Below are 19,829 nucleotides of genomic sequence, written 5' to 3'. Positions count from 1 at the left end.
CACTTTAAAACTTACTGAATTGTGGTCACTGTTGCCTAAATGCTCCCTTACTGAAACTTCTACCACCTGGCCGGGCTCATTCCCCAATACCAGGTCCAGTACAGCCCCTTCCCTTGTTGGGCTATCCACATATTGTTTTAAGAAGCCCTCCTGGATGCTCCTTACAAACTCTGCCCCGTTTAAGCCACTAGCACTAAGTGAGTCCGAGTCAATATTGGGGACGTTGAAGTTTCCCATCACAATAACCCTGTTGCTTTTACTCCTTTGCAAAATCTGTCTACCTATCTGCGCCTCTATCTCCCGCTGGCTGTTGGGAGGCCTGTAGTAAACCCCCAACATTGTGACTGCTCCCTTCTTATTCCTGATCTCTACCCATATAGCCTCGCTGCCCTCTGAGGTGTCCTTTTACATTACAGCTGTGATATTCTCCCTAACCAGCCTGTGCTGTAATTTTCTTTGTTCTTTGTTCTAACCTGTCACGCAACTCCTCCAACCTTTTTACATCCTCCTCTATCCCGCCTGAAACATCTAAATCCTGGAACGTTTAGCTGCCAATCGTATCCCTCCCTCAACCAGGTCTCTGTAATGGCAACAACACCATAGCTCCAAGTACTAATCCAAGCTCTAAGTTCATCTGCCTTACCTGTTATACTTTTACATTAAAACAAAAGGCCACCAGACCCGCTGTTTTTAGCAACATCTCCCTGTCTGCTCTGCCTCAGAGCCATACTGGCCCTATTCCCTCCTCCTCCCTCAATGCTTTCACCTTCTGACCTATTGCTCCAGTACCCACCCCCCTGCCATACTAGTTTAATATAAATGACAAACAATAAGGGGCCCAGCACAGATCCCTGTAATACGCTACTGGACACTGGCTTCCAGTAACTAAAGCAGCCTTCTGTCATCACCCTCTGCCTCCTACAGCTAAGCCAATTATGAATCCACCTTATCAAGTTCCCCTGTATCCCATGTGCATTTGCCATTTTTATAAGTCTCCCATGTGGGACCTTGTCAAAGGCTTTGCTGAAATCTAGGTAAACTACATCAACGGCACTACCCTCATCTACACACCTGGTCACATGCTCTTAAAATTCAATCATATTTGTTAGGCATGACCTCCCTCTGACAAAGCTATGCTGACTATTCCTGATCTACCTTGCCTTTCCAAGTGGAGATAGATTCTCTCCTTCAGAATTCTCAGCGATGGAGAGTAGGGCGATTCCTCAGTAGAACATAAAACATACAGTGCAGAAGAAGGCCATTCGGCCCATCGAGTCCACACCGACCCACTTAAGCCCTCCCTTCCACCCTATCCCGTCACCCAATAACCCCTCCTAACCTTTTTGGGCACAGGGCAATTTCGCATGGCCAATCCACCTAACCCGCACGTTTTTGGACTGCGGGAGGAACCGGACGCACCCGGAGGAAACCCACGCAGACATGGGGAGAACGTGTAGACTCCACACAGACCCAGCGGGGAATCGAACCTGGGACCCTGGCGCTGTGAAGCCACAGTGCTATCCGCTTCTGCCACCATGCTGCCCCTAGTATTTCCCTCAATCTGCTTTGTCTCCTTTCTTGAAGATGAGATTTCTCATACCCCGAAACTAAAGGAAATCTGTTGGTAAATTGTCATCTCGATGCCATTGTTGAGGCAGTGCTGAAACAGAGAATGCTGGGAAAACCCAGCAAATCTGGCAGCAAATGGAGTTAACATTTCGAGTCCATGTGATCCTTCTGCAGAGCTTACTGCAGGATAATGATGACCCTGTAACTGAAACTGTGCAGACTCGCTGTTTATTCACTGCGCTGTCTTTAATGTTTTATTTTGGTATCCTGATTTTTTTTCTTCATGTAAAAGCACCGAGATCTCACTGCAGCAAAGGATCGAGTACATTTCTCGAGCTATCCTCAGTGCAAAGAGCTCCACAGCAACATCATCGCAGGCTGCTGACGGTGAATTTCTACATGAACTCGAGGAGAAAATGGAGGTGAGAGACTCTGTACCAGAGAGATCGTAATATGTTTGAATTTCACATTGAAGGAGAGAAGAGTAGGTCCAAGACTAGTATTTTAAACTTAAATAAGGAGTAAATGAAAGCAGAGCTAACTAAAGTGAAGTGGCAAATTATGCTAAGGGATAGGTCAATGGAGATGCAGTGGCAGACATTCAAAGGGATCCTTGAAAGAGCTAATGTTTCGAGTCCAGGTGACCTTACTCACACTTGTCACCTTTTTGCTCTGCCTGAGGGTGATGTTGTTCTCTTAATTTGTTTCTCTATTTCCCCATCTAAGCTCACGTTCTGGTTCCCACCCCTCTGCCATACTACTTTAAATCCTCCCGAATGACTCTAGCAAACCTCCCAGCCGGGATATCAGTGCCCCTCCAGTTTAGATGCAACCCGTCCTTGTACAGGTTCTACCTGCACTGGAAGAAATCCCAATGGTCCAGAAATCTGAAACCCTCCCTCCTACACCACTGGTTTTGCCATATCTTTAGCTGCGCTATCCTCCTATTTCTAGCCTCACTGGCACGTGGCACAGGGAGTAATCCTGAGATTACAACCCTCGAGGTCCTGCTTTTTAGCTGACTGCCTAACTCTCTGAACTCCTTCTGCAAGACCTCATCACTCTTCCTGCCTATGTCGTTAGTTCCTCTGTGTATTACAACCTCTGGCTGTTTACCCTCACCCTTCAGGGTGTCCTGTGTTCGTTCAGAGACATCCTTGACCCTGGCACCAGGGAGGCAACATACCACCCTGGAATCCCTTTCACATCTACAAAAGCACCTATCTGTGCCCCTTACTATAGAGTCCCCTATAGCTATCGCTCTCCTGCACTTTGCCCTCCCCTGCTGAGCAACAGAGCTAGTTGCGGTGTCACTGCTCTGGCTGCTGCTGTTCACCCCTGATAGGCTATTCCCCCCGACAGTATCCCAAATGGTATACCTGTTGGAGATGGGGACAACCACAGGGGATTCCTGCGCTGCCTGCCATTTCTAGCTGTCACCCATCTGTCTGCCTGCACCTTGGGTGTGACCACGTCTCTATTACTCCTATCGATGACGCTTTCCACCACCTGAATGCTCCCTGGTGCATCCAATTGCTGCTCCAACTGACCCACATGGTCTGCGAGGGGCTGCCATTGGTTACACTTGCTGCCGATGTAGTCGACCAGAACGCTGGAAGCGTCACGGATCTGCCAAGTCCTGTAACCCCCCCTGATAGAGCACCTTGTCCCCCAACCCCCCTGAAAGAGCACCTTGTCCTCTAACCCCTCTCTAAGAGCTCCTTGTCCCTGTAACCCCACCCCACCTTTTGGACACTTCTGGGCCAGTTTAGCATTTGAACCACTCCCTCTTTCCCTGCTTCTGACCCTGCGTGAAAACTCTTCCTTTTCTAACTTCTGGTTCTGATTAAATGTTACCGACTCCACATGTTAACTCTATTTCTCTCTCCACCGATGACACTAGACCGGCGGAGTATTTCCAGATTTTTGAATAACTTTGCTGTATTTTAACCATATTGTGTACTGCTTTCCCTCTGCCCTTCAACCTTGACAGGTGGCCAGGATACAGCTCCAAATCCAGGACACGTTGGCACGCAATTACTCGCAGCATCCGTCTGTGCAGGAAGCTATTTCCCAACTCGACACGGAGCTCATGGATATCACCAAGGTAAGAACAACTTCTGGCAGATAAGGACACTCTGATAAGTGCTACAACCACAGCTCAGCTGACACACAAATATTCTGCAAGATTCAGGATATGTGTCCAGTTCAGTGGCTACCCTTTGGCTGCAAATTATATGCCTGATGAATTGAGTTTTTAAGCAGCAAGATCACTGTGTTCCCTGTATATCAAAGAAGTGTTTGCCTCGGGCGGCACAGTGTCCCTCAGTATCTTTTCCAAAAGTTTCCCCACCTCTGATGTCAGGCTCACCGGTCTATAATTTGTTGGATTATCCTAGCTTCCTTTCTTAAACAAGGGAATAACATTGGCTGTTCTCCAATCCTCTGGAACCTCGCCTGTGATCAAAGAGGATGTGAAGATATCTGTTAAGGCCCCAGCTATTTCCCCCCTGCCTCCCGCAGTAACCTGGGATAGATCCCATCCGGCCCCGGGGACTTGTCTACCTTAATGCACTTTAGATACTCAACACTTCCTCCTTTGATATATTGACGTTCGCTAGAGCGTTCACACACCTATCTCTGACCTCAACATCCGTCATGTCATTCTCTCTGGTGAATAGCGATACAAAGTAGTCATTAAGGATTTCACCCCCTTCCTGTGGTTCAACGCATAACTTCCCTCCATTGCCCTTGAGTGGGCCTACTCTGTCTCCTGCTACCCTCTTGCTCCTAATATATGCATAAAATGCCTTGGGATTCTCAAGAGGGCTACAAGGGGTCATGAAATATCTTTAGCAACAGGGTTAAGGAAAATCCAAACCTTTTTATTCATATATAAGGAGCAAGAGGGTAACTAGAGAAAGGATTGGCCCACTCAAGGACAAAGGAGGAAAGTTGTACGTGGAGTCAGAGAAAATGGGTGAGATCCTTAACGAGTATTGCATTGGTATTAACCGAGGAGAGGGACATGAAATGAAAATCGCTTATTGTCACGAGTAGGCTTCAATGAAGTTACTGTGAAAAGCCCCTAGTCGCCACATTCCGGCGCCTGTCCGGGGAGACTGGTATGGGAATCGAACCGTGCTGCTGGCCTGCTTGGTCTGCTTTAAAAGCCAGCGATTTAGCCCAGTGAGCTAAACCAGCCCCTTTGGTGATTTAAAACTAATACCTGCTCTCAGTAGTGACCTTAACCTGATGTGATTCTGTTTAAAGGTTTTGTTTAAGTCTTATGGATGTTAAAAGGAAAGCTTAAAGGATTACTTAGTGTTGTAGTCTTTGGGGGTTGTATTTGAATTAATGGTTACAGTTGTATAAGACTTTGGTTCGGCCACATTTGGAATACTGCATACAGTTCTGGTCGCCACATTACCGAAAGGATATGGATGCTTTGGAGAAGGTGCAGAGGAGGTTAACCAGGATGTTGCCTGGTATAGAGGGTGCTAGCTATGAAGAAAGGTTGAGTAGATTTGGATTATTTTCATTAGAAAGACGGAGGTTGAGGGGAGACCTGATTGAGGTCTACAAAATCATGAGAGGTATAGACAGGGTGGATAGCAACAAGTTTTTCCCAGAGTGGGGGACTCAATTACTAGGGGTCACGAGTTCAAGGTGAGAGGGGAAAAGTTTAAGGGAGATATGCGTGGAAAGTTCTTTACGCAGAGTGTGGTGGGTGCCTGGAACGCATTGCCGGCAGAGGTGGTAGAGGCGGGTGCGATAGCATCATTTAAGATGTATCTGGACAGATATATGAATGGGCGGGAACAGAGGGAAGTAAATCCTTAGAAAATAGGCGACAGGTTTAGATAAAGGATCTGGATCGGCGCAGGCTGGGAGGGCCGAAGGGCCTGTTCCTGGGCTGTAATTTTCATTGTCCTTTGTTCTATCACCCAGAGAGCAGTCGGCCTGTGGAATTCGTTACCACGGGAAGTAGTTGAGGCCAAAACTTTGTACCTTTTCAAGAAGGAGTTTGATATCGCACTTGGTTCAAAGAATAGGGAGGGAAGGCAGGATGAGGCTACTGAGTTGGGTGATCAGCCATGATCAAAGTGAATGACGAATGGACTCCTCGTGCTCGTATTTTCTATGTTATTATCCTTTCTCTGATAAGGAAATCAAAACTGCACACACTACTCCAGGTGTGGTCTCACCAAGGCCCTGTACAGCAACAATAAAACATCTTTGCTCCTGTAGTCAAGTCCTCTGGCAATGAAGGTTAACATGCCATTTCCCATTTTAGCTGCTTTCTACACCTGCTTGCTTTCAGTGACTGGTGTCCAGGGACCCAAGGTCCCTTTGTTACATCAACATTTCCCAGTCTATCACCAATTAAATATCCTGCATTTCTGTTTCACCTTCCAAAGTGGATGACTTCACATTTATCCATGTTATACAGCATGGTGGCCGTCCCTCACAGCACCAGAACCGGGTTCAATTCTGACCTTGAGTCACTGTCTGTGTGGTGTTTGCACTTTCTCCCAGTGTCTGCGTGGGTTTCATCCGGGTGCTCCGGTTTCCTCCCACAGTCCAAAATTATACAGGTTAGGTGGATTGGCCATGATCAATTGCCCCTTAGTATCCAAAAAGATGTATAGGTTAGATCAAGGGGTTAATGGGATAGGATGGGGGAGTGAGCTTGGGTGAAGTTCTCTTTCAGAGGACGGTGCAGACTCGATGGGCCGAATGGCCAGTATCTGCACTGTCGGGATTCTATCAGTCTACTCCATTTACTATGTATTTGCCCACTCACTCAACTTGTCTAAATCACTTTGAAGCCTGTTAACATCCTCCTATCCACTCACGTTTCCACCAAATATTGTGTCGTCAGTAAACTTGGAAATATTACATTTGGTTCCCTCATCCAAGTCATTGATATATGTTGTGAATAGCTGGGGCCTCAGTATTGATCCCTGTGGAACCCTACACACCACATCTGCCATGTAATTGCCCATTCAGAACAATGCTGAATGTTAGTACAAGTCTGAGATTCTCTTCTGTATTTCCAGTTGTACGGGGAGTTTGCTGACCATTTCCGTCTCTCCGAGTGTAAGCTGGCTATAATCCACTGTGCAGGTCACTCCGATACCATCCTTGTGCAAACCCTTTGGCAAGAAATCATTGAGAAAGGTGAGTGATGTGTGGAAGTTAAATCATCTTCCTTCTGTGTTTTTCTCTTTGTTGAGATCTCAGAGGACTGGAGAATAACTAATGTACCGCAGTTTAAGGAAGGTAGCAAGGATAATCCAGGAAACTATAGGCCAGTGAGCCTCACCTCTGTAGCAGGTAAATTATTGGTGTCATGCGAGAGTACCTTTAAGAAATGAGTGTTTAAGAAATGTACCTTTAAGAAATGGGTATTTATCAGTGATGTCAGAGTGTGGGTGGAGCTGGGCTGTCTGTCAGCTTTTTACTTTTGTTTTAGGCTGTTTGCTGCAGGATGTGTTTTAGTTTCGTTTTCAGAGCTGGATAGCTGCAGTCAAAGCCAGAAGGGGTATTAGTCTCTCTCTCTCTCTCTCTCTCTGTAATCTAAAAACTCTAAATTGATCCTTTGGTTATTTAAAACTAATACTTGCTCTCAGTAGGGACTTTAACCTGATGTGATTCTATTTAAAGGTTTTGTTTAAGTCTTATCGATGTTAAAAGGCAAGCTTAAAGATCACTTAGTGTTGTAGTCTTTGGAGGTTGTATTTGAATTAATGGTTGCTAAGATGTTCACTCTGTTTTAAAAAGGTTAACTTGAATTCATAGAATAAACATTGTTTTGCTTTAAAAAATACATTTCCATTTCTGCTGTACCATCCTGTAGAGTGGGCCGTGTGCTCCCCATACCACAATCTATTAAAAATTGTGGGTCGGGTGAACTCCCATGATACACTTTGGGGTTCTATAAACCCTGGCCCATAACACTGGAGAGAATTATATCCAGGTTTATATCCATTTGGAAACAAATGGACACCTAAGCGATAGCATGGTTTTGTGAAGGGGTGAAACGATGATTGATGATGGGAGAACGGTGGATGTTGTTTACATGGACTTCAGTAAGGCCTTTGACAAGGTGCCTCATGGCAGACTGGTACAAAAGATGAAGTCACACGGGATCAGAGGTGAGGTGGTAAGATGGATATAGAACTGGCTCGGTCACAGAAGGCAAAGGGTAGCAGTACAAGTGTGTTTTTCTAAATGGAAGGTTGTGACTAGTGGCGTTCCACAGGGATCGATGCTGGGGCCTCTGCTGTTTGTAGTGTACATAAACGATTTGAAGGAAAATGTAGCTGGTCTGATGAGTAAGTTCGTGGTTGACACCAACGTTGGTGGATTGGCAGATAGTGTTGAGGATTGTCAGAGGATACAAAGAAAAGTACAGCACAGGAACAGGCCCTTCGGCCCTCCAAGCCTGCGCCGACCATGCTGCCCGTCTAAACTAAAATCTTCTACACTTCCGGGGTCCGTATCCCTCTATTCCCATCCTATTCATGTATTTGTCAAGATGCCCCTTAAATGTCACTATCATCCCTGCTTCCACCACCTCCTCCGGCAGCGAGTTCCAGGCACCCACTACCCTCTGTAAAAAAGCTTGCTTCGTGCATCTCCTCTAAACCTTGCCCCTCGTACCTTAAACCTGTGCCCCCTAGTAATTGACCCCTCTACCCTGGGAAAAAGCCTCTGACTATCCACTCTGTCTGTGCCCCTCATAATTTTGTAGACCTTAATCAGGTCGCCCCTCAACCTCCGTCGTTCCAGTGAGAACAAACCAAGTTTATTCAACCTCTACTCATAGTTAATGCCCTAGATACCAGGCAACATCCTGGTAACTCTCTTTTGCACCTTTTCTAAAGCCTCCACATCCTTATTGAGTTCTTCGAGAAGGTGACCAAACAGGTGAATGAGGGCAAAGCAGTTGATGTGGTGTATATGGATTTCAGTAAAGCGTTTGATAAGGTTCCCCACGGTAGGCTATTGCAGAAAATACAGAGGCATGGGATTCAGGGTGATTTAGCAGTTTGGATCAGAAATTGGCTAGCTAATAGAAGACAAAGGGTGGTGGTTGATGGGAAATGTTCTGACTGGTGTCCAGTTACTAGTGGTGTACCACAAGGATCTGTTCTGGGGCCCCTGCTGTTTGTCATTTTTATAAATGACCTGGAGGAGGGCGTAGAATGATGGATGAGTAAATTTGCAGATGACACTGAAGTCGGTGGAGTTGTGGACAGTGCAGAAGGATGTTACAAGTTACAGAGGGACGTAGATAAGCTGCAGAGCTGGGCTGACAGGTGGCAAATGGAGTTTAATGCAGAAAAGTGTGAGGTGATTCATTTTAGAAAGAATAACAGGAAGACAGAGTACTGGGCTAATGGTAAGATTCTTGATCGTGTGGATGAGCAGAGAGATCTCGGTGTCTATGTACATTGATCCCTGAAAGTTGCCACCCAGGTTGAGAGGGCTGTTAAGAAGGCGTATGGTGTGTTAGCTTTTATTGGTAGAGGAATTGAGGTTCGGAGCCATGAGGCCATGTTGCAGTTGTACAAAACTCTGGTGCGGCCGCATTTGGAGTATTACGTGCAGTTCTGGTCGCCGCATTATAGGAAGGATGTGGAAGCATTGGAAAGGGTACAGGGGAGATTTACAAGAATGTTGCCTGGTATGGAGGGAAGATCTTACGAGGAAAGGCTGAAGGACTTGAGGCTGTTTTCGTCAGAGAGATGAAGGTTCAGAGGTGACTTAATTGAGGCATACAAGATGATCAGAGGATTAGATAGGGTGGACATTGAGAGCCTTTTTCCTTGGATGGTGATGTCCAGCACGAGGGGACATAGCTTTAAATTGAGGGGAGATAGATATAGGACAGATGTCAGAGGTAGGATCTTTACTCAGAGAGTAGTAAGGGTGTGGAATGCCCTGTTCTGGTAGAGTGGCAACCCGAGTTGAACACTATACTCTAAGTATAATGCAGGACATAGATAGGTTGGAGACTTGGGCAGAGAAATGGCAAATGTAGCTTAATCTGGGCAAATGTGAGGTAATGCATTTATGTAGGTCTAACATAGAGAGGAAATATACCGTAAATGGCAAAACTCTGAGGTATATTGAAAGTCAGAGAGATCTGGGCGTGCAGGTCCACAGATCCTTGAAAGTGGCAACAAAGTGGACAAGATAGTCAGGAAAGCATATGGAATGCTTGCCTTCATTGGACGGGGCATTGACTATAAAAACTGGCAAGTCATGCTACAGTTGTATAGAACCTTGGTAAGGCCGCACTTGGAACATTGTGCACAATTCTGGTCGTCACACTACCAGAAGGATGTGGAGGCTTTGGAGAGGGTGTAGAGGAGGTTTACCAGGATGTTGCCTGGTCTGGAGGGTGTTAGCTATGAGGAGAGGCTGAATAGACTCAGACTGTTTTCATTAGAAAGACGGAGGTTGAGGGGCGACCTAATAGAGGTCTATAAGACTATGAGGGGCATGGATAGAGTGGATGGGCAGGCACTCTTTCCCAGGGTGGAGGAGTTAGTCACCAGGGGGAATAGGTTTAAGGTCCGTGGGGCACAGTTTAGAGGAGATGTGAAAGGCAGGTCTTTTTACACAGAGGGTGGTGAGTGCCTGAAATACGTTGGATTTTGGATTTGGTTATTGTTGATTGTCACGTGTACCGAGGTACAGTGAAAAGTATTTTTCTGCGAACAGCTCAACAGATCATTAAGTACATGAAAAATAAAAGGAAATAAAAGAAAATACATAATAGGGCAACACAAGGTACACAATGTAACTACATAACACCGGCATTGGGTGAAGCATACAGGGGTGTAGTGTTAATGAGGTTAGTCCATAAGAGGGTCATTTAGGAGTCTGGTGACACTGGGAAAGAAGCTGTTTTTGAGTCTGTTTGTGCGTTTTCTCAGACTTCTGTATCTCCTGCCCGATGGAAGAAGTTGGAAAAGTGAGTAAGCCAGGTGGGAGGGGTCTTTGATTATGCTGCCCGCTTTCCCCCGGCAGCGGGAGTTGCAGATGGAAAATTGACTGGGACTCACTTAGTGCCATGGGCTTAGACAATGTAGAGTTTTTAAGGAGCATCCAGGAGGGCTTCTTAAAACAATATGTAGACAGTCCAACTAGGGAAGGGGCTGTACTGGACCTGGTATTGGGGAATGAGCCCGGCCAGGTGGTAGAAGTTTCAGTAAGGGAGCATTTGGGCAACAGTGACCACAATTCAGTAAGTTTTAAAGTGCTGGTTGACAAGGATAAGAGTGGTCCTAGAGTGAATGTGCTAAATTGGGGGAAGGCTAATTATAACACGTGGCTACAGGGATGGTGCAGGCGGGAGGGCTTCAGATTTCTGGATAACTGGGGCTCTTTCTGGGGAAGGTGGGACCTCTATAGACAGGATGGTCTACATCTGAACCTGAGGGGCACCAATATCCTGGGGGGGAGATTTGTTAGTGCTCTTTGGGGGGTTTAAACTAATTCAGCAGGGGCATGGGAACCTGGATTGTAGTTTTGGGGTACGGGAGATTGAGAGTATAGAGGTCAGGAGCACAGATTTGACTTCGCGGGAGGGTGCCAGTGTTCAGGTAGGTGGATTGAAGTGTGTCTACTTCAATGCCAGGAGTATACGAAATAAGGTAGGGGAACTGGCAGCATGGGTTGGTACCTGGGACTTCGATGTTGTGGCCATTTCAGAGACATGGATAGAGCAGGGACAGGAATGGTTGTTGCAGGTTCCGGGGTTTAGGTGTTTTAGTAAGCTCAGAGAAGAGGGCAAAAGAGGGGGAGGTGTGGCGCTGCTAGTCAAGGACAGTATTACGGTGGCGGAAAGGATGCTAGATGGGGACTCTTCTTCCGAGGTAGTATGGGCTGAGGTTAGAAACAGGAAAGGAGAGGCCACCTAATAGTTCCAGGGATGTAGAGGAAAGGATGGCGAAGATGATTCTGGAAAAGAGCGAAAGTAACAGGGTAGTTGTTATGGGAGACTTTAACTTTCCAAATATTGACTGGAAAAGATATAGTTCGAGTACATTAGATGGGTCGTTCTTTGTACAATGTGTGCAGGAGGGTTTCCTGACACAATATGTTGACAGGCCAACAAGAGGCGAGGCCACATTGGATTTGGTTTTGGGTAATGAACCAGGCCAGGTGTTAGATCTGGAGGGAGGTGAGCACTTTGGAAACAGTGACCACAATTCGGTGACCTTTACGTTAGTGATGGAAATGGATAAGTATACCCCGCAGGGCAAGAGTTATAGCTGGGGGAAGGGCAATTATGATGCCATTAGACATGACTTAGGATGTGTAGGTTGGAGAAGTAGGCTGCAAGGGTTGGGCACACTGGATATGTGGAGCTTGTTGAAGGAACAGCTATTGCATGTTCTTGATAAGTACGTACCAGTCAGGCAGGGAGGAAGGGGTCGAGCGAGGGAACCATGGTTTATCAAAGAAGTGGAATCTCTTGTTAAGAGGAAGAAGGAGGCCTATGTGAAGATGAGGCGTGAAGTTTCAGTTGGGGCGCTTGATAGTTACAAGGAAGCGAGGAAGGATCTAAAGAGAGAGCTAAGACGAGCAAGGAGGGGACATGAGAAGTCTTTGGCAGGTAGGATCAAGGAAAACCCAAAAGCTTTCTATAGGTATGTCAGGAATAAAAGAATGACTAGGGTAAGAGTAGGGCCAGTCAAGGACAGTGGTGGGAAGTTGTGTGTGGAGGCTGAGGAGATGAGCGAGATACTAAATGAATACTTTTCGTCAGTATTCACTCAGGAAAAAGATAATATTGTGGAGGAGAATGCTGAGACCCAGGCTATTAGAATAGATGGCATTGAAGTGCGTAGGGAAGAAGTGTTGGCAATTCTGGACAAGGTGAAAATAGATATGTCCCCGGGGCCTGATGGGATTTATCCTAGGATTCTCTGGGAAGCCAGGGAAGAGATTGCTGAGCCTTTGGCTTTGATTTCTAGGTCATCATTGGCTACAGGAATAGTGCCAGAGGACTGGAGGATAGCAAATGTTGTCCCTTTGTTCAAGAAGGGGAGTAGAGATAACCCCGATAACTATAGGCCTGTGAGCCTAACGTCTGTGGTGGGTAAAGTCTTGGAGAGGATTATAAAAGATACGATTTATAATCATCTAGATAGGAATAATATGATTAGGGATAGTCAACATGGTTTTGTGAAGGGTAGGTCATGCCTCACAAACCTTATCGAGTTCTTTGAGAAGGTGACTGAACAGGTAGACGAGGGTAGAGCAGTTGATGTGGTGTATATGGATTTCAGTAAAGCGTTTGATAAGGTTCCCCACGGTCGGCTATTGCAGAAAATATGGAGGCTGGGGATTGAGGGTGATTTAGAGATGTGGATCAGAAATTGGCTAGTTGAAAGAAGACAGAGAGTGGTAGTTGATGGGAAATGTTCAGAATGGAGTTCAGTTACGAGTGGCGTACCACAAGGATCTGTTCTGGGGCCGTTGCTGTTTGTCATTTTTATAAATGACCTAGAGGAGGGCGCAGAAGGATGGGTGAGTAAATTTGCAGACTACACTAAAGTCGGTGGAGTTGTAGACAGTGCGGAAGGATGTTGCAGGTTACAGAGGGACATAGATAAGCTGCAGAGCTGGGCTGAGAGGTGGCAAATGGAGTTTAATGTGGAGAAGTGTGAAGTGATTCACTTTGGAAAGAATAACAGGAATGCGGAATATTTGGTTAATGGTAAAATTCTTGGTAGTGTGGATGAGCAGAGGGATCTCGGTGTCCATGTACATAGATCCCTGAAAGTTGCCACCCAGGTTGATAGGGCTGTGAAGAAGGCCTATGGTGTGTTGGCCTTTATTGGTAGAGGGATTGAGTTCCGGAGCCATGAGGTCATGTTGCAGTTGTACAAAACTCTAGTACGGCCGCATTTGGAGTATTGCGTACAGTTCTGGTCGCCTCATTATAGGAAGGACGTGGAAGCTTTGGAACGGGTGCAGAGGAGATTTACCAGGATGTTGCCTGATATGGAGGGAAAATCTTAAGAGGAAAGGCTGATGGACTTGAGCTTGTTTTTGTTAGAGAGAAGAGCGTTAAGAGGTGACTTAATAGAGGCATACAAAATGATCAGAGGGTTAGATAGGGTGGACAGCGAGAGCCTTCTCCCGCGGATGGAGGTGGCTAGCACGAGGGGACATAGCCTTAAATTGAGGGGTAATAGATATAGGACAGAGGTCAGAGGTGGGTTTTTTACGCAAAGAGTGGTGAGGCCGTGGAATGCCCTACCTGTAACAGTAGTGAACTCGCCAACATTGAGGGCATTTAAAAGTTTAATGGATAAGCATATGGATGATAAGGGCATAGTGTAGGTTAGATGGCCTTTAGTTTTTTTCCATGTCGGTGCAACATCAAGGGCCGAAGGGCCTGTACTGCCCCTGTATCGTTCTATGTTCTAATAACAATATTAGGCGGGAACTGAAGAACATAGATTGGGGGCGGATATTTGAGGTTAAATCAACATCTGACATGTGGGAGGCTTTCAACTGTCAGTTGAAAGGAATTCTGATCTTGTGAGGAAGGAGGATAAATATGGCAAATTCAGGGAACCTTGGATAAAGGGAGATATTGTAGGCCTCGTCAAAAAGAAAAAGGAGGCATTTGTCAGGGCTAGAAGGCTGGGAACAGACGACGCCTGTGTGGAATATAAGGAAAGTTGGAAGGAACTTAAGCAAGGAGTCAGGAGGGCTAAAAGAGGTCACAAAAAGTCATTGGCAAATAGGGTCAAGGAAAATTCCACGGCTTTTTACACATACATAAAAAGCAAGAGGGTAGCCAGGGAAAGGGTTGGCCCACTGAAGGACAGGCGAGGGAATCTATGTGTGGAGCCAGAGGAAATGGGCGAGGTATTAAATGAATACTTTGCATCAGTATTCACCAAAGAGAAGGAATTGGTGGATGTTGAGTCTGGAGAAGGGTGTGTAGAAAGCCTGGGTCACATTAAGACCCAAAAAGACGAGGTGTTGGGCATCTTGAAAAATATTAAGGTAGATAAGTCCCCAGGGCCTGATGGGATCTATCCCAGAATACTGAAGGAGGCTAAAGAGGAAATTACTGAGGCCTTGACAGAAACCTTTGGATCCTCGCTGTCTTCAGGTGATGTCCCGGAGGATTGGAGAATAGCCAATGTTGTTCCTTTGTTTAAGAAGGGTAGCAAGGATAATCCAGGGAACTACAGGCCGGTGAGCCTCACGTCAGTGGTAGGGAAATTACTGGAGGGAATTCTTCAAGACAGGATCTACTCCCATTTGGAAGCAAATTGACGTATTAGTGAGAGGCAGCATGGTTTTGTGAAGGGGAGGTTGTGTCTCACTAACGATAGAGTTTTTCGAAGCAGTCACAAAGATGATTGATGCAGGTAGGGCAGTGGATGTGTGTCTATATGGACTTCAGTCAGGTCTTTGACAAGGTCCCTCATGGTGGACTGGTACAAATGGTGAAGTCACACAGGATCAGGGGTGAGCTGGCAAGGTGGATACAGAACTGGCTAGGTCATAGAAGGGTGCTTTTCTAATTGGAATGCTGTGACTAGTGGTGTTCCACAGGGATCAGTGTTGGACCTTTGCTGTCCGTAGTATATATAAATGATTTGGAGGAAAATGTAACTGGTCTGTTTAGTAAGTTTGCAGACGACACAAAGGTTGGTGGAATTGCGGATAGCGATGAGGACTGTCAGAGGATACAGCAGGATTTAGATCGTTTGGAGAATTGGGCGGAGAGATAGCAGATGGAGTTTAATCCAGACAAATGTGATGTAATGCATTTTGGAAGGTCTAATGCAGGTAGGGAATATACAGTGAATGGTAGAACCCTCAAGAGTATTGAAAGTCAGAGAGATTGAGGTGTACAGGTCCACAGGTCACTGAAAGGGGCAACACAGGTGGAGAAGGTAGTCAAGAAGGCATACGGCATGCTTCCCTTCATTGGCCGGGGCATTGAGTATGAGATTGGCAAGTCATGTTGCAGCTGTATAGAACCTTAGTTAGGCCACACTTGGAGTATAGTATCCAATTCTGGTCGCCACACTGCCAGAAGGATGTGCAGGCTTTAGAGAGGGTGCAGAAGAGATTTACCAGGATGTTGCCTGGTATGGAGGGCATTAGCTATGAGGAGCGGTTGAATAAACTCGGTTTGTTCTCACTGGAACGACGGAGGTTGAGGGGCAACCTGATAGAGGTCTACAAAATTATGAGGGGCATAGACGGAGTGGATAGTCAGAGGCTTTTCCCCAGGGTCGAGGGGTCAATTACACAGGGGCATAGGTTTAAGATGCGAGGGGCAAGGTTTAGAGGAGATATATGAGGCAAGTTTTTTTACACAGAGGGTAGTGGGCGCCTGGAACTCGCTGCCGGATCCGGGAGGTGGTGGAAGGAGGGACAATAGTGACATTTAAGGGGCATCTTGAAACATACATGACTAGGGAATAGAGGGATACAGATCCAGGAAGTGAAGAAGATTGTAGTTTAGTCGAGCACAGGCAGGAGGGCCGAAGTACCTATTCCTGTGCTGTACTTTTCTTTGTTCTTTGTTCAATGGATTGGAGGCAGGTTTGTGTGATGGACTGGGCTGTGTTCACGACTCTCTTAAGTTTCTTACGGTCCTGGGCTGAGCAGTTGCCATACCAGGCTGTGATGCAGCCAGATACTTTCTATGATGCATCTGTAAAAGTTGGTAAGAGTTAAATGAAAATGAAAATCGCCTATTGTCACAAGTAGGCTTCAAATGAAGTTACTGTGAAAAGCCCCTTGTCGCCACATTCTGGCGCCTGTTCAGGGAAGCTGGTACGGGAATTGAACCGTGCTGTTGGCCTGCCTTGGTCTGTTTTAAAAGCCAGCTATTTAGCCCTGTGTGCCAAACCTGCCTCTGATGACATGCCGTATGTTGACATGTCAAATTTCCTTAGTTTCCTGAGCAAGCATAGGCAATGTTGTGCTTTCTTGGTGGTAACGTCGACGTGAGTGGACCAGGACAGATTGTTGGTGATGTGCACACCCAGAAATTTGAAACTGCTAACCATCTCCACCTCGGCCCCGTTGATGCTGACAGGGGTGTGTACAGTACTTTGCTTCCTGAAGTTAATGACCAGCTCTTTAGTTTTGCTGGCATTGAGGGAGAGATTGTTGTCGTTACACCACTCCACTAGGTTCTCTATCTCCCTCCTGTATTCTGACTCGTCATTATTCGAGATCCGGCCCATTCTGGGTGTATCGTCAGCAATCCTGTAGATGGAGTTGCAACCAAGTTTTGCCACGCAGTCGTGTGTGTACACGGAGTATAGTAAGGGGCTAAGTACGCAGCCTTGCGGGGCCCCGACATTGAGGACTATTGTGGAGGTGTTGGTGTTCATTCTTACTGATTGTGGTCTGCGGGTCAGCAAATCGAGGGTCCAGTTGCAGAGTGAAGAGCCAAGTCCTAGGTATTGGAGCTTTGACATGAATGAAACAAAATGAAATGAATGAAAATGAAAATCGCTTATTGTCACGCGTAGGCTTCAATGAAGTTACTGTGAAAAGACCCTAGTCGCCACATTCCGGCACCTGTCCGGGGAGGCTGGTACAGGGAATCGAACCGTGCTGCTGGCCTGCCTTGGTCTGCTTTAAAAGCCAGTGATTTGGCCCGGTGCTAAACCAATCCCTAAACATAAACCAGATATGAGCTTGGCTGGGATTATGGTGTTGAAGGCGGAGCTGTAGTCAATAAATAGGAGTCTGATGTTGGAGTCCTTGTTGTCGAGATGCTCTAGGGATGAGTGTAGGGCCAGGGAAATGGCATCTGATGTGGATCGGTTGCGGCGGTATGCGAATTGCAGTGGATCAAAGCATTCTGGGAGTATGGAGGTGATGCGCTTCATGATCAACCTCTCGTAGCACTTCATTACAACTGACGTCAGGGCCACCGGACGGTAGTCATTGAGGCACGTTGCCCGGCTCTTCTTTGGCACCGGTATAACGGTGGTCTTCTTGAAGCAGGTGCCAGGGGAGGTTGTGGAAGCAGATACATTAACGGAGTTCAAAAGGCATCCTGACAAACACATGGATAGGATGGGTATAGAGGGATGCGGCACAAGGAAGTGCTGAGGGGGGGGGCAGCACGGTGGCGCAGTGGGTTAGCCCTGCAGCCTCACGGCGCCGAGGTCCCAGGCTTGATCCCGGCTCTGGGTCACTGTCCGTGTGGAGTTTGCACATTCTCCCCGTGTCTGCGTGGGTTCCACCCCCACAACCCAAAGATGTGCAGGCTAGGTGGGTTGGTCACGCTAAATTGCTCCTTAATTGGAAAAAATCAATTGGGTGCTTTCATTTTATTTTAAAAAAAGGAAATGCTAAGGGTTTTGGCCACGGGTGGTATTATGACCGGTACAGGTTTGGAGGGCCAACGGGCCTGTTCCTATGCTGTATTTGTTCTTTGTTCTTCTGATGTAATCCATTGTTATTTTTCAGAATTGGCTGACAGCAGGTTGATGAATTGCACGGATCGGATGCAGACGTTGAGTATGAAGCTTGTGTCCCTGGGAAAACTTTACGCTGGGACTCCACGTTATTTTCCACTTGGTACGTACACGTCATTGAATCGGAAAGAATGTCAGTCACACGACAGATTGAAACGCTCGGCTGGATTGGAGACGCTCTCTGTGGGCGATTCCTACTCCCACCCCCTTCCATCCACCTTTTCTTGCCCCAACCTCTCCCCTCATTCACCTGCCTTCCCTCTTCCCACCTCTCTTTCCCTCTTCCCACCCCTCCTTCCCTCCCCCCCACCCCTCCCCCCCACCCTTCCTTCCCTCCCCCCCACCCCTCCTCCCCTCCCCACCCACCCCTCCCCCCACCCCTCCTCCCCTCCCCACCCACCCCTCCCCCTACCCCTCCGTCCCTCCCCCCCAATCTTCCTTCCCTCCCCCCAATCCTCCTCCCTGCCCCCACCACTCATTCCTCCCCCCTTGCCTCCCCATCCCTCCCCCTCCTCCCTCTTCCCTCCCCTCCCCCCCACCCCTCCTTCCCTCCCCCCACCCCTCCTTCCCTCCCCCCACCCCTCCTTCCCTCCCCCCACCCCTCCTTCCCTCCCCCACCCCTCCTTCCCTCCCCCCCACCCCTCCTTCCCTCACCCCCAATCCTCCTTCCCTCACCCCCAATCCTCCTTCCCTCCCTCCCAATCCTCCTTCCCTCCCCCACCCCTCCTCCCTCCCCCACCCCTCCTCCCTCCCTCACCCCTCCTCCCTCCCCAACCCCTCCTCCCCTATCCCTCCTGCCTCCCCACTCCTCCCTGCCCCCTCCCCTCCTTCCTCCCCCACCCCTCTTCCCCCACCCCTCCTGCCTCCCCCCTCCTCCCTCCCCATCCCTCCTCCCTCCCCATCCCTCCTCCCACCCCTCCTTCCTCCCCACCCCTCCTCTCTGCCCCCACCGCTCGTTCCGCCCCCTCCTTCCTCCCCCCGACCCCTCCTCCCCCGACCCCTCCTCCCTCCCCCACCCCTCCTCTCTGCCCCACCACTCGTTCCACCCCCTTCTTCCTCCCCCACCCCACCACCCTCCCCCACCCCTCCCTCCCCCACCCCTCCACTCTCAGTCTCACATTGTTAATCTACAGAACCAGGAGGAGGAGGGGATTGTGGCGGGGAGGGTGTGAGTGAGGAGGAGGAGGGTGTGAGTCCTGTGGGTGAGGAGAAGGAGTGAGGGTGGAGGAGGGTGTGAGGGTGGGGGAGGGTGTGAGGGAGGAGGAGGAAAGGTTGAGGAGGAGGGTGTGAGGGAGGAGGAGGGCGTGAGGGAGGAGGAGGACGTGAGGGAGGAGGAGGAGGGAGGAGGAGGCGGGAGGGAGGAGGAGGGCGGGAGGGAGGAGGAGGGCGGGAGGGAGGAGGGCGTGAGGGCGGAGGAGGACGTGAGGGAGGAGGAGGACGTGAAGGAGGAGGAGGGCGTGAGGGAGGTGGAGGGCGTGATGGAGGAGGAGAGGTGTGAGTGAGGAGGAGGTGAGGGCGGAGAATGGTGAAGGGAGGTGAAGGGCATGAGAGAGGAGAAGGGCGTGAGGGAGGTGGAGGGCGTGAGGGAGGAGGCGGGTGGAGGGAGGTGGAGGGCGTGAGGGAGGTGGAGGGCGTGAGGGAGGAGCAGGGCGTGAGGGAGGTGGAGGGCGTGAGGGAGGTGGAGGGCGTGAGGGAGGTGGAGGGCGTGAGGGAGGAGGAGGGCGGGAGGGAGGAGGAGGGCGGGAGGGAGGA

The 19,829-nt window shown here is 48.4% G+C and overlaps 1 protein-coding gene across 1 annotated transcript in view; it reads left to right on the top strand.

Annotated features, from left to right (window-relative positions):
* The window catches only part of nup155 (nucleoporin 155), a 279,092-nt gene that overhangs the window by 241,465 nt on the left and 17,798 nt on the right, over positions 1–19,829 (top strand). The window contains exons 26-29 of the mRNA XM_038803930.1: positions 1,862–1,991; positions 3,563–3,676; positions 6,633–6,753; positions 18,070–18,260. Coding sequence (XP_038659858.1) covers positions 1,862–1,991; positions 3,563–3,676; positions 6,633–6,753; positions 18,070–18,260 — 556 coding nt within the window. The remainder of the gene's footprint in view (positions 1–1,861; positions 1,992–3,562; positions 3,677–6,632; positions 6,754–18,069; positions 18,261–19,829) is intronic.

This window comes from Scyliorhinus canicula, chromosome 8 (assembly GCF_902713615.1).
Source record: "Scyliorhinus canicula chromosome 8, sScyCan1.1, whole genome shotgun sequence".
NCBI classification, from domain to species: domain Eukaryota; kingdom Metazoa; phylum Chordata; class Chondrichthyes; order Carcharhiniformes; family Scyliorhinidae; genus Scyliorhinus; species Scyliorhinus canicula.
Note: the sequence above shows the minus strand (reverse complement) of the source record. Positions and strands in the feature narration are given on the sequence as shown.